Here is a 14,725-nt window from a genome sequence, read left to right as displayed (position 1 = left end):
TTGTAATTCACCATCCTTACTTTCCCCAGTTAATTTAGCTTATCCTTGTATAAAGCATATTTAATTTTATGATTTGCTATTCGGTTTAGATACTTTCATTACTTTGATTAGCCTCAGTTCTTAACTGATAAAGCTCTGTACATTTAAATGTGTAGGAGACACTGAAATTGTCCTGAAGTGTTGGATCCCAAATATCCCAAAGCTGTGTGTTTGTACAGCACTAATACCCTCGCTCTGCACTGTCATCATGGTGTTTGGCCTGGGTACTGTGGGGTGTGCCATGACCGGGGATTTACAGCTTCTACTTTTCAGGTGGAGGAAGTCTTTCTTGTGCAGCCTAGTGTTTGGTATCCCTGTCTTAATCCTAATGATTTATATGCTAATACCTGACGGCGGACGCCATGGGTCTATGGTGCTGGAACAGAATCTCATTCCTGGATTATCTATATTAAATCTCCTCTTCTTTGTCCTGTGCACTTTTGTTCAGGTATGTCCAGAGTATTTCCTCAGGGTTTGCTTTTTATTCATCTGCCATTTACATAATCTGATCTGATAAAGACAGGAGACTGGAAGGGTTTAATGGATTATACCTTCACTCTTCTCTGTACCGCCTACATAGAATTAAGCGGGACTTTTCTGCAAAATGTCAATTCTGTAATTGCTCACAGCGCTTACTCCTGCCACGGTTTTGCCAGTTGCATTTCTAAGAGGGGAAAGTAATGTTAAACCAAATAAATACCTGATTGGTTGCAAACTGGTTGGGGAACTGCGGGTAAATCCCTTCAACTTCTGTGCTTTGTTTATTTTGCATTTCTAGCAAAAGGGTGGTATTTAGCTGGCAGAGTTGTTTAGAGAGCAAGGAAGGGTGAGTGAGAGGATGACAAGGGAATCAACCTCCAAGTAGACAACTCTACTGAAGTTGCATCAATATAAAGCTCACGTGGGACAGCAATCCCTTCCCTTATCTACTGCATGTTCATAATTCTGTTATAGGGGGTATTATGTGCTCCTTGCTTTCACTGCTGTGATCTTAATATGAGTTTGTCCACGCTTATGCCAACAGTTTCTTGGTGGATGGTATTTTTACTTACAAGCTTACAAATCACTGAAGCACAAGACGGCCAATATGGATGTGCTCATCGTACTGGCCACAACGATTGCTTATGTGTATTCCTGTGTGATCCTCATGGTGGCCATCATTGAAAAGGCAGAGAAAAGTCCTGTCACTTTCTTTGACACTCCTCCAATGCTGTTTGTATTCATTGCCCTTGGGAGATGGCTTGAACACATAGCAAAGGTAACTCATCTTCACACAAAATACTGTGCATTTATAATGAGAGTAGAATAAAACTATTCGGATTAATTTGGAGTCAGATGTTTCTGATATTTGTGGTACTATGGTCATTTAGAGTTTGTGTATCATCATATTCAGTAGGCATCAACATTTATATATCTCAGTATGTCTTAACCATATATCTTTGTTTCTTAGAGTAAGACCTCAGAAGCTCTTGCTAAACTTATATCTCTTCAAGCCACGGAAGCCACTGTGGTGACTCTTGGACCTGACCACTCTATCATCAGGTATTCATGACCAAAAACCTCAGCCTAGGCTTGATGAGTTAATGTGAAAGCATTATTCTTTTGAAGCTGTTGGCCTAAATGATCTGTCTGTTCTACTTGTATCTTTTGCAGGGAGGAGCAAGTAGCTGTTGAACTGGTTCAAAGGGGTGATATTGTAAAAGTTGTTCCTGGTGGAAAGTTCCCTGTGGATGGAAAGGTCATTGAAGGCAGTTCTATGGCAGATGAGTCTCTCATTACTGGTAATTTCCCTTAAACTTTTGCAGGGATGTGAAATCTTCTGTAACATTTTCTTACAAGAAAAGGAAACAGCCCCAAACCAAAAGGTGTTGTCTTAATAGCTTCCCAGCTTAATGAACTCTGTGCCTGGGCTTTGTGAGCTTGAATCCAAATCCTGTGTCTGCATGCACCCTGAAAAAAAACAACAAAACAAAAAAAAAACCAAAAGCATCTCAGCTCAGTTTGGTGACTTTTACTGATGTGTTGATGGTATGGATGGAGGCTAAACACTATTGTCATTATTACAGAGATATGTTGGCAGTTTCCCCAGGAATATATTGTAGAGATGGTACCTTTTCAGAACTTCTAAAGGGCAGTGGAGACATACAGCTGAAATACTGGGGTGTATATGCATGGATGTCAGACAGGGCTTCCAACAGGGACTGCCAAGTGAGCAAGGAGAGAGAAAGCAAACCTCATGATGTGAGGCTCATTAAGGGTCATAGGACTTATTCACAGTTTCTGAAATTTTCATTTCATTTTGTTAATATAATAAGGATTTGTTTGATTGTGTAATTCTTATAAATAACTTAAAGGATCTGTAACTTTTACATTGTCATTGGCTTGCTTGATATAGTTACGTATTTCCTTTGTCTGGGGAGGAGGGACGCCCTTAATTTTAGGAGAACCAGTCCTTATCACTTACCTTAAGAACAGAAAATAAAGGTTTTGTAGAGATTCTTGGAGAGACAATGTGAGAATAGGAGCTTTGCCACAGAGATATCTTTTCTAGTCTTTGAAAATCGAGGGTGGAAGAAATGGAGACAGAATGTCTAAACTCCCATGGCTGTACAAAATATCAGTTGGAGAAATTTGTAGCAGTTCCTTTTAAGATCAATTTGTTCCTGGCCCTTTTGAGGGATGGCATACTGGAGGGTTAGGACTAAGAAACCTTACACTTCTTCCTCCATTATTGGTCTGACAAAAGGTCAGGTCAAGTTGTAGCTCAGAGGTTCAGAGCAAAATGGCAAAGAGGGATTCTCATAATCCAGGTGTTCGGGCTCTTTTGTTCTGGGGAAAGGTGTAGGATTTCCATCCACCCCCAGCTTCTACAGTTGCTGGTGATTACCGGACCAAGCAGTGTAGTGTTTTTCAGGCAGCAGGCTGGATTTGTTAGAGGACTGATCAACTTTGTTGTGCTTTTGAAGATTAAACTGATTGTTGTCCAATTAATCAAATAAAACCTTGCCCAAATTCCTTCAGTAATGAAGTGATTTATTAAAAAGCTGGGAAAAGAATGAGATGGCTGATGCTAACTTTACCTGCTGGGATAATAGTGCTAATTTTTTTTTTTTGGTTGAGGAAAGGAAAGAATGAAGCATAAGATCTAGTTTCTGACCCATTTGCTAAGCAGAATAACAGAAAACAGAGGTGGCTGAGCCATCTGTTTATTGTACACTACTTCCACATTCTGTGGTTTGAGGAGCTGTGCTGTGTCTTCCTGTTCACAGTCCACAATTTGTGATTTTTTTTTTTAACCTCTGCTGGTGCCAAATGACAGTTTTTCATAAACATAATATACAGAGAAAATTTATCCTAAATCTTTTCTGTTACCTTAATAACCTGCGTTTTGGGTGCCCCAAAATTAACTATCTTCTCTCACAGTGGCCCTGTCCCTTTGGCTGTTTATTTTGTGATGCATTTCTTAGCCAAGATCCTCAGAAAGATTACTTCTCCTCCCACCTGTCTCAAAGTTCCAGTGAAGGCATGAGAAACCATGGCCTATTTTAGGAAAATCTGGGAGTAGAGACTGTAGATTTATACCAGGGCCCAGTCAAATATCAGGATGCAGGCATCTGTACTGTGTGTGATGGAAAGGCACAACACTGGTGTTTGTAGGCTGGGGATTATGTTTCTGGAGGTAGGAGAATGAGAGCCCTGGATCTTAGGCAGGCTGAAAAGGAAGAGCCAGAGACGTCTGCTAAGGCATTTGCTGCAAAAATAAACCCAGAAAAAGGTTTATAGAAGTATGACACCACTTATACATATCTTCAGAAGACAGAGAAAGACAAGATGTGATTTCATGTCATTATTCAGCGTGCTGATTTTGCTAGCATGCAATGTGCTGTGTGCTAATGGATAAGTTCACTGTCATTAGAGGTGTTTGCACTGGTCTGGCACATTTATTCTTACTGTTTCTTTCCAGGGGAAGCCATGCCAGTCACTAAAAAGCCTGGGAGCACAGTGATCGCTGGTTCAATAAATGCGCATGGCTCAGTTCTTGTTAACGCAACCCATGTTGGTAACGATACCACTCTAGCACAGATTGTGAAACTGGTGGAAGAAGCTCAAATGTCAAAGGTAAAAGTAATAGAAAGTAAGCCTTATTCACAGACTTTGATTAAATAAGAAAAAAGATTCTTTATTTTGACATATTTACACATTCAGCAAACTGTGTTTTTCCAGACTTCAAAAAAAGAATCAGATAAAGACTATTATTTTTATGAATTCTGCATATTTGTGTTTTGATCATAAACATGCAAATATCTCTTTTTCTTTTTGTAGGCACCTATCCAGCAACTGGCAGATAGGTTTAGTGGATATTTTGTTCCATTTATCATCATTATTTCTACAGTGACTTTGATAGTATGGATCACAATTGGTTTTATAAAATTTGATATCATTCAGAAATATTTTCCTGTAAGTAATTTCGTTAAGAGTTGGATTTTGTTGTTAGTGAAATCTCCCAATGAAATTAATATACCTTCTGTGTGTGTAGGGTTTGATGTTGTAACATGGCAAATGTTTTTGTACAGTGTGGTGTTTTCTACATGGAGTAGATAATTAAACTCATTAAAATATATTTGCGGGTATAAATATACCTGTGCTTTTAGCCCTTATTTCTGTGTTGGGTTCTTACAAACTGAAATTATTTAATCCTTCTGGATTAAACATTAAGCATTATCTATAACTGTATTGAAAGGCGCTGAGTCATTCCTGTTATGCTTGATATTTTGTTGGACATCCTGTTCCATGGCAGATAGTGGGTGTGGCTTTAGAAGGAAGGAGAGTTTCTCTTATCTTTAGGATGTGTATTGCTATGCTCAGCAACTGTGGCGATCCATGCACCTGGAAGTAGGGTTCTCCTTTGGTAGATTATGAAGGGAATGCAAGGAAGTTACAGTTGTCCAGGAGCCTGAGAGCAGGGTCACTCTGTCAAACCCCTTAACGTGAGGGGTAATTCTGCTGTATTGCTTAAATAGGTGGTGTCCAACAGAAAGTCCTGAAGCATATGTGTGCTTGAGCAGCAGGAAAGCCACAAAATAATGCCATAAACAATTCATAATATTGATGTTGCTCTACCATTACAGTAACAATAATAGATTGCTTTCCTCTGCTGGAGGTTTCTGGGTAAATGTGTGGGTTTTTTTGAACTGGATATGGTTGACTGCACTTGTGTTAACTTCTATCAGCAAACATGCATCTCTTTTTTTTCCCCTCTCTCTTGTAGAATCAGAACAAACACGCTACAAAAGCTGAACTGATACTGCGGTTTGCGTTTCAAACCTCAATCACTGTGCTGAGCATTGCATGCCCCTGTTCTTTAGGCTTGGCTACCCCAACAGCTGTGATGGTGGGCACAGGAGTTGCTGCGCAGAACGGTATTCTCATCAAAGGTGGAAAACCCCTGGAAATGGCACACAAGGTTAATAGTTCATTTGTACTTTCTGTAGCTTACCCAGCTGTTGCAACATAAAATACAATTTTGCAGGAAATCCCGTTGATCCAGGGAAAGACTACAGCATTTTCACTTCTTTTTTTTTTTTCCCATTGGCAGCTGATCGTGAGGGTAAAATGATGACCTTGACCTCCTTTCTCCACAATTCAAAGTAGTCACAGCAATGTGTTGAGAGCCAACAGTTTTTGCAGTCTAATGCCTATGAGGCTGCTAATGTTCTGCATGGCCTTGAGAGGTCTCTGATTTTTGCATTCTCATCCATGAAAGCCTGATATCCCAGCACTTCTCTTATTTTCTCAGAGGGCTGCTGTGAAATGTGTATCTTGTTCATGATCGTGGTTTAAAATGTAAGATGTAAGAGAAAAGTGGAATGATCTGAAGTTGTTTTAGTTTAAAATGAAAAAAAAAGATGGAGGGGAGGCAGAAAAATCCTTTCAAAGGCAGAAAACTGATGAAAAGAGGAGGAGGAGAAAGAAGGATTTGACATGTCCAATGCCAGTAAAAAGAAGATTAGTTTAAACTATGCTATGGGAGACTAGATTGGACATAAACAGAATATTTTAAGTGAAAAGGATAGTAAGAATAAGTTAATCAGACTGATAATAATTTTTTTTTTTACTGGACGTGGTAGGAAAAGGCTAGAAGGCTCTTTATGAGGCTCTGCAAAATAAAACAAAAAAGCAACAAATAAAAAGCAACAACAAAATGAAACAACAACTACAAAAAAAAACAGGAAAAATACTTCTAATTAGTGTTAGCTTGTTTTGTTTTGTTTTTAACTTTTGGATTACAGAGAAAAGTTGGGTCAGGGCTTGGAAAATTAGGTGACCTGTTGTATTCTGCAGGGTTGATGGGCTGGAATAGCTGAGAATGGAAATAGTGCTGACTTTAAGGGTTTTGGTTTGTGTGTTTCTCTGTCCCGTGTTTATTTTTCAAGATTAGAATTGACTTTAGCTTTGGGTTTCAGTGTATGTGGGACTGTGTTTCTTGGTTCTTTGCGGATTCCTCAAGACCCACAGGTCTGGCTAATAAGTGATTGTTGAATTTGGTGAGGTTGGCTTTGGTTAGATCATTGTTTCTTGAATTTGTTGCAGTTTCTTGAATTCTCTCCCACCTGCTTTATCTCCAAACAACTTTGAATCCTCTTTCCTAAATGCTATTGTTAATCATTTGGAACAGCAGTTGTAAAAGCCCTCCTTGTATTGCATACCTCGTGGTAAAAGTGAGTAAGGTGCCATTACATGAATCCTGCAGGGGAATACGTACACACACACACAGACAAGTCCTGCAGTGACTGTGTTGTCTGAGATCCTGATACAGGTACAGCACGATACAGCAGCTATATGGGCAATGAATAAGAAGGCATAAGGAGTCCTATTGCACAGACAGTTCACAGTACAGGAATTCCTGGCTTTTGTAGGTTTATTCATCTTGGTTTGGTTACAGTAAACTGATTATTGATCTCTGTCCTGCATTTATGTGCCTAAAGCATGCAAGCATCCCTATGATCACACAGCTTAGGTGGTAACTGTGGTTTCTTTCTTGCAGATCAAGACTGTGATGTTTGATAAAACTGGGACCATCACTTGTGGAGTTCCTAAAGTGATGAGGGTACTTCTGCTGGGAGACACAGCTGTGCTCTCTCTGAAGAAGGTCCTGGCGGTGGTTGGCACTGCAGAAGCCAGCAGCGAGCATCCTTTAGGAGTGGCAGTCACTAAATACTGCAAAGAGGTACTTAGCCTTTCTGTTTCACCTCAGGCTTGAAGGGATCTACGTGAATGCAGCGATGTTGTGTGAAATGAGCAAGTTCCAGAGGGACCGGCCTCCCTGAAAAGTAACAGGCTGAAAAGCTGGCGCACTTTATGATTGTGCATCTTACACTGGATGATACCTAGAAGGCATATTCTAAGCTTTGGTTTTCTGGTAATTCTATGGAGTCCTCAAGCAAGATCTTATGACGTTTTCCCAGAAATAACAGGAAAAAAAAGGATTGCAGAATATACGCAGGAAGAATGCTTATGTTTAAAATAGCATCATGAAGCAAATATATGTGGTGACATTTCACATATTACCTGATGGTAGTAGTCACTTCTATTAGTCACTTGCTTATCTGAATAGATTAAGCAAAAAGCTTTAAAACAAACGTGAATACTATCCTGCGATACGTGTGAATTTCACAAATGAATTAATAGATTACTCACTTTTTCACACGTGATCCTTAGAGGTCACTTACATATCGCATGTGTTGATCAAGTATTTCAGGAAGAATGAAGGCACAAATAGAAACCAACATAGGAAACCTGCTTTAAAAATAACCAACTTCTTGCTGCTAAGAAAAGTCATTGGGCTTCTTGTCATTAGTTGATGAATCTGAAACTTACTAATGATAGATCTTTCAGTGGTGAAATTTAGAAGTTAACATGTAAATTTAGAAGGAAAAAAAGAGTGTAGGTAGTGATTCAGTTGCCTCTTTTATATAAAACATTTTCTGTTTCCAAATTAGTCTTAGTTTCCCTGATACTTCTGTCATTGTCACATGCACCAATTATTACTGGCTTATGGTTATATGAATTCAAATGCTATACTGCTTGAAGGTATTCTTACCATGTGCCTTATCATCTTGACATTGTAATGAGGTCACTGAAAGGTACACATAGTTCTGACTTCAAGTGATAAGCCAGAATAACTTGGTTATAAATGAATGAATTGCAAAGAGAATGGGAAAAAAAAAAACGATAGAGTCCTGGTAATCTATTTTCTCATCTTGAAGGTACTCACTGGCTTCTCCTTCACTCCACAAAAAAAAAAAACAAAAAACAGTTTCCCTAGTAGAATCATCCACCAGATCAGCAGATCACAGGAATTAGATGCAGTTTTTCACTGTCCTTATATGTGTGTGTGTATATGCATAAGGGCTGATGCCACACAGCCACTTGTCTGTGAAGCTAACTAGAAGTTGCCTCTTTTCAGAGGCCGTATGGCTTGCTGTAGTATTTCTTTTTAGTTCCTAGTCTTGGCTGAGGTCATGAACTAAACTGTAACTTCTTTGCCTTTGAAAACCCCAGCACATCTAGAACATCCTTGTTTTAATTTCTGCACTATTGATGCTCTATGCTGCTTTAAGTCTTTGTCAAGAGGAAGAATAAAGTCTCTTTTTGGTGGGAGTTGTCTAATATTTGTACCACACGTTGACTGATGGTGAACTCTGCTTACATCTGCAGGAGCTTGGCACTCAGAGCCTGGGATACTGCACCAACTTCCAGGCAGTCCCAGGCTGTGGCATCAGCTGTAAAGTTGGCGGTGTTGAGGCCGTCCTGGGCATGGCCGAGGAGGGTCTGGGTGAGCGGGTCGCTAACAGGAGTGGGGACAGCAGTGTTCCTCTGGAAGATAACACACTGATCGTGCTCTCTGAATCAGAAGGTACGTCTGCCCCCAAAGGGACTGCTGGTTGCAATGCAAGGGCTAATGAATCCTGCCAGACTAGGAACAGCAGAAAGATGGAGAGAGAGACAAAGAACACGAGGGACAAAAATACACCTTAATGAAAATTCAAACTCTCTTCTCCCCTACTCTCAATTGCTCTGGAGTTCAGAAACCTAATTAAGGATCTAGATGCTACAGTGCTGAGTACTCCAAAAGTCTGTACAATACATAGGCAATAAGCCATAGTCAGCAAGGTCCCTTTTGGACAGAAGAATGGTCCAGCAGAGAATAAAATTTGACAATTAGCATGATCTTCTCACTTGAAGCAGTTACCTTTAACATACATTATCTTACTGCTACATTTATGTCCTACCTTTTAGTTCCGTAATAACTTGGACCTTTTGTTTTCTGTTTCAATATCTCTCAAGGCACTTAATTAAAAAACAAAAAAACAAAACCATTCAGCAGATGCACAATAAAAGTTGCAGTGCCTAATGTTTTTGATTTAGCCAATACATTTATTTTTGTTTCAGGCTCTGTGAAAGGCACTTTGATCTTTGTTATTGTACAAGAGAAAGAATACATATTGAAAGCCTTCCTTAAGAAGCTCGTCAGTTCTCTGAAGACTGTGTATCTTCTGACGTTTTTGAGAAAGCTATTAGAAGAATTAAATAAAATAAGAACTTTAATCATCAGAACTGTGCCATTTGTGAATGATGTTGATGTAATATCTTCTCTCTTGCTTCAGATGGCTTTTGTGAAGTTGGATTGACTTCTTAATGAAGTGCTCTCCATACTGTTTCATTGTTTGTTCGAACAAAACTACTTTTTTTGTTACCAAAAATAGCCTTTATATTTGAAAGAAGTTGTTAGTTGTGAGAACAATGTGGCATGACATTTAGGAAATGTGCACACTGCACTTATCCAGAAAAACAATGCGAACTCACAAAGGCAAATATGTGCAAATACTTCCATTAAGTTCATGACGCAGTTCTGAGTATAAAAGGGCTCAGAAGTGAGTCTTGAAGGAGAAGAGTTTTATGAGGCTGTCATTAGGTAGTGGCTATGCATTTGGGTTTGGCCCTGACAGCAGCACTTCAAATAAGCCTCATTTCATTTGGTAAGCCCCGAGATGAAGTGTCTTGGATGTGGCCATTCCCAGTCAAAGACGCACACAAAAGAAAACCTCTGCAGAGTGTTTCAATAGCTAATGCAGCCTGAAACTGTCATTCTCAAACATAATGTCTCTGGCATGTCTCCTTTTTGTAAATTTCTCATTTTTCTTTTCTCTCCCCACAAAGGTCCATCAGCTTCCCATGTGTACTCGGTACTGATTGGAAATCGTGAGTGGATGCGACGCAATGGCTTGCATATTGCAAATGATGTAAATGATGCAATGACAGACCACGAAACGAAAGGACAGACTGCCATATTAGTGGCTATAGATGGTAACTGCTGTTCTTTGAAGAGACTTAATAAATGTCAAATGGTTCTACTGTGGAAGGGATAAAAACAAAGGGAACCAATTCATTGGTAACTTAGTGTCAAGAAACTACTACTACTTATTATTTTCAGTATTTATATAATAATACAATATATATACTATATATATAATAATACAATTGTGATATTATAATATTACAATAACTTATAATGTTATAAATAATAATTATTACTTTCAGTGTTTAAAGATCTTGTTGGGTAATTTTTAATTTAAATATTCATTTCTGAACCTCCTGCTTCCAAAAAGCAGTGCTGGTGCAGGGTATGCAACCACAAACTGATGTCCCACCCTGACTTTACATCACTTAAGGATTTCAGGTTGACCCGTTGTGTTACTGATTTCAAAATACTTCATGAATAAACGTGGCAGTTCATTAGATTGTTCAAGCATAAAAGAAACACTAGATTAGACTAAATGAGATTTTCCAGAGGGCTTCTGTTCTGTGCTACACAGAAAGGGATCCTAGACAGTATCTTAACACGAGAAGCTGCTGTAATGGTGATAGATTGCCAGTGCACCTGTGGTCTTGATTTGGGGCCTCTGATTTGATTAGTGAATATATAATCTTGATGTGCCCACAGAATATTTTTCAGAGGCCTTTGCATGTCTCCGCTGAGGCTCCATCAGGGTCCATCAAAATCAAATGCTGCAAATCAGGACCCTGATGTACACTTGGAGTTCCTATTATTGGTAGTGATAGTGACCAGAGGAACTGGGGACTAAAACCTTCTTAAGGCCTTGCTTTTGAAAAGGTAACACGCAGTGATAAAACAGCATGGGATTTTTGTAAGTCATGTGCAGAAAACACGGATATACCTTTCAGTCGATGTGTTGGAAGATAGTCACAACATTCCTGTAGAGAAGTAATTAATTGTAATAGAGGTCCAACCCTGGAAGATTAGGGGATATAAAAACACATACTCTGCATCCTGGAAGAATAGCTTCAGCATGTGACCTGGGCACAAAACTTTCTCTGGCCCACAATCATATTTGTCCATACCATAAAACCAATGAGTCAGGCATATTTAAAAGCTACCCGCTTCTTTTCCCCTTCTTCCTGGTCCAAGAGTTTTATCAAAGGAATTTATTGTTAGGTTTGGAACAGATAAATTAGAGGGGTGTGTATATAAGCGTGTGTAAGAAAGGGGCCATAGCTTAGGAAACTTCAGATGGGGGAGTTCAGGCTTGTGAAAGCCGATATTGCTCGGAAAATGTTGCTTTATGAGCCACCGTGGTGTGATGGAGGGAAAGTCCTATTCTTTTGTTGCCCCTTTGCTTCCCACAGCTGTTTTTAACACAGGATGTTTCTTTGTGAAGGTACCCTGTGTGGAATGATTGCGATAGCAGACACTGTCAAGCAGGAGGCAGCCCTTGCTGTGCACACGCTGAAAAACATGGGAATAGACGTGGTGCTGATAACAGGAGACAACAGAAAAACTGCAAAAGCCATTGCTACTCAGGTACCTTTTTGCGTTTAAAAAAATGTGTGATGGGCTTCCAAGGATCTGCTTATTCCAGTGGATTGGGAGTAAGCAATCAGAGTTTCCATGGATGTGTTAAAGAAAGATTAACTTCTGTTGAGCTGGACTGAAAATCAGGGGAACTCGTATGGCATAGTAAAGCCCAGTGACTGCATTAGAATCTCAGTGAAGAGAAGCATTCAGTACTTCTCCAGGGGCACAGAGTTCCTTGCAGGAACTAGTCCATTGCTGAACTGAAGCCTCCTGCTTCCCTCCACTGAAGGGCAGTCATGTTTCGTTAGTGATGAAGGAAAGTGCCTTTAAGGTCCAGTGCTGTCCCCAGTATAAGGGAAGTTGGGATTTGGAAGTTGGGATCATATTTTAATTCACTCTTTCACCTTTTGCGTTCAGTTGTTTTAAAGTGCTTTCCCACCCCACCTTTCTTTGTTAAGGGAAGAAGTTTTTCAGAAACAGACTTTGATTTATGGCTCCGGGCACTCAGGTGAAGTTTTCAAATGAGCTTAGTCTGTGCCAACTTAACATTTTCACTGAAATTTTGTCACTTACTTCCTTTCCAATGGAAAAATGGGGGAGCCACTTTTAAAATGTTACATTTTGAAAGGTAAAAAGCTGACTTCTACCTCTTGTAGTGAAAAGCTGATCTCTACCTCATGAGGCAGCCCGACCAGGGGTATTATCACGGCCCTCTTTAGTACACCCACCTCTGTTCTTCAACTGCAGCACTAAGCTATTGGTTAAGCACCTCCAGGTTAGTGGAGGTGTGGACGGGTAAACTCACCCAGCCATCTGCTTTATTTTCAGTTTCCCTGAGACCTGCGTATTTATGTTAACATTTGTTTTCCCTAGTGTAAGTGCCTGATTGTATACGACTTTTATGCGCGTTTCCCTAAAACTTTTAGTGGTGCATATCCATCAAGCAGCATGATTAGCTGAAAACTGTCTGTTTTAGCCATCAAACCCTTACTTGCCAGGGCAGTAGAGCTTCAGGAGCCCTATGAGGCACGATGCCAAGGGCAGTGCATGGTTTGCCAGCCTCTCTGCAGTGATGATGAAGAGGACTGTAATCAATCCCTTTCTTACACCAAAGGCATGTTGCTCGTCAGCTTTCTATGCCGCTTGCAAGTGTTGCCTTGGACCAGAATTAGTTTGGGTGATCTTCCTTTGATTGCTTTTCCTTTTGGCATGAAGAATATCACCAACAAGCATGTGTTTCTTTCTTTGTACGTAGGTTGGGATCAAAAAAGTATTCGCTGAAGTTCTTCCTTCTCACAAGGTTGCAAAGGTCCAGGAGCTCCAAAATGAGAGGAGGAAGGTTGCAATGGTTGGTGATGGAGTCAATGATTCCCCTGCACTAGCCAGGGCTGACATTGGAATTGCGATCGGAACAGGCACTGATGTTGCCATTGAAGCAGCAGATGTTGTTCTTATCCGAGTGAGCACTACAGTTTTGACCTGTCTTCTTTCATCACTTTGTTGCTCTTCTTTTTAGCTCGGTATTCTGAAGAAAGCATGTGGAAACCTTTCAATGCTTTTCTGTCTTGCAGAACAACTTGCTAGATGTTGTTGCCAGTATTCACTTATCAAAGAGAACAGTACGAAGGATACGGATAAATCTGATTCTTGCCTTAATTTATAATCTGCTTGGAATACCAATAGCAGCAGGTGGGTGACTGCTGGAGCTCAGCCTGAGGAAGACAGCAGCACGGTTGAGCTCTGTGGTACCTCTTGCAGGATTTCCTGCTCTAGCAGCTGAAGAGAGGTTCCTGAAGCATCTAAACGTTGGCAGAGGGAGGACAAAATATCTATGTACATTTATATTAATGCTGGTAGAAGTCATCTATATGCTCCAAATTTTAAGTTCTTATTAATGAATTCTTGTATGTTAAAATAAAAAAAAAAAATTAAAAAGCTCTTATTTTACATAGCAGTACTCGGGGATCAGTTTTAGTAAATTCTAAACCAGCTCTAATGAGAGAGATCATCCCATTTCTTGGTGCTTCCTCTTCTATTCAGCCTGGATTGCACGTTTTTTCTCGTACTGTTTAGATTCTCTCTGCTTCTGTCAGACATCTTCTCATGCTCCAAATTCCTACTTAAAACTTACTTTCAGCAGTTCTCTTTTTCTTTGTCAGTAAGTTCTCCCTCATTTGCCTGGCCTGTTGCTTTGTCTTTCTATTGCTTTTGCTTTTTTTCATACGTGCAGAAGGGACAAGTAGTCTTACCTTGTGGCTGCAGTCTTGTAGCTGAATTTGTGCAAAGACCATCCCTTGCAACTGAAGGGACGTATTTAAAACTAAGTAAGCAAATACATGTTTATCTATTTGTGTTTCTAGAGGTCTCAGTAAGTCACGTTGCTCTGTTCTGTGATATGCAGGGACAGAAATGTTTGCACTGGGACAAGCTGTCCTGGCTGACGTCCATATGCTCTTTTCCTAGGTGTGTTCATGCCCGTTGGCCTCGTGCTTCAGCCTTGGATGGGATCAGCTGCAATGGCAGCTTCCTCTGTGTCCGTCGTGCTGTCCTCCCTGCAGCTGAAATGGCAAGTTGGCTTACACTGAGCAACTGGGGAGCTGTCGGCAGCGCTGCTGCTGGCACTCAAACGAGAGAGTAGTTTGGGCTTTGTATACCTAAAAACACCTGACAGCCCTTTAGCATGGGGATGTTCTGTCTAATTCTTGGCTCCAGAAGAGATGGATGTCACTATCGTGAACACACCTGGACTAAGACTATATTGAGTGTTCTTTAATTATCAGCTAAAATAGTGAGTGGATGCCACAAGGG

At 40.1% G+C, this 14,725-nt stretch overlaps 1 protein-coding gene across 8 annotated transcripts in view; it reads left to right on the top strand.

The window, feature by feature from the left end:
• ATP7B (ATPase copper transporting beta) overlaps nucleotides 1-14,725 on the top strand; it is a 46,459-nt gene that overhangs the window by 28,865 nt on the left and 2,869 nt on the right. For all 8 annotated transcript variants that reach the window (XM_040542910.1, XM_040542924.1, XM_040542917.1 and 5 more), the window contains 14 exons: nucleotides 313-487; nucleotides 1,064-1,297; nucleotides 1,490-1,581; nucleotides 1,693-1,820; nucleotides 4,004-4,158; nucleotides 4,363-4,497; nucleotides 5,309-5,503; nucleotides 7,085-7,267; nucleotides 8,758-8,956; nucleotides 10,261-10,407; nucleotides 11,781-11,923; nucleotides 13,173-13,376; nucleotides 13,489-13,606; nucleotides 14,381-14,483. In XM_040542910.1, coding sequence (XP_040398844.1) covers nucleotides 313-487; nucleotides 1,064-1,297; nucleotides 1,490-1,581; nucleotides 1,693-1,820; nucleotides 4,004-4,158; nucleotides 4,363-4,497; nucleotides 5,309-5,503; nucleotides 7,085-7,267; nucleotides 8,758-8,956; nucleotides 10,261-10,407; nucleotides 11,781-11,923; nucleotides 13,173-13,376; nucleotides 13,489-13,606; nucleotides 14,381-14,483 — 2,211 coding nt within the window. The remainder of the gene's footprint in view (nucleotides 1-312; nucleotides 488-1,063; nucleotides 1,298-1,489; nucleotides 1,582-1,692; nucleotides 1,821-4,003; nucleotides 4,159-4,362; nucleotides 4,498-5,308; nucleotides 5,504-7,084; nucleotides 7,268-8,757; nucleotides 8,957-10,260; nucleotides 10,408-11,780; nucleotides 11,924-13,172; nucleotides 13,377-13,488; nucleotides 13,607-14,380; nucleotides 14,484-14,725) is intronic.

The sequence above is a fragment of the Cygnus olor genome, chromosome 1, assembly GCF_009769625.2.
Source record: "Cygnus olor isolate bCygOlo1 chromosome 1, bCygOlo1.pri.v2, whole genome shotgun sequence".
Taxonomy (NCBI): domain Eukaryota; kingdom Metazoa; phylum Chordata; class Aves; order Anseriformes; family Anatidae; genus Cygnus; species Cygnus olor.
This window is presented reverse-complemented; position numbering and strand designations above follow the sequence as displayed.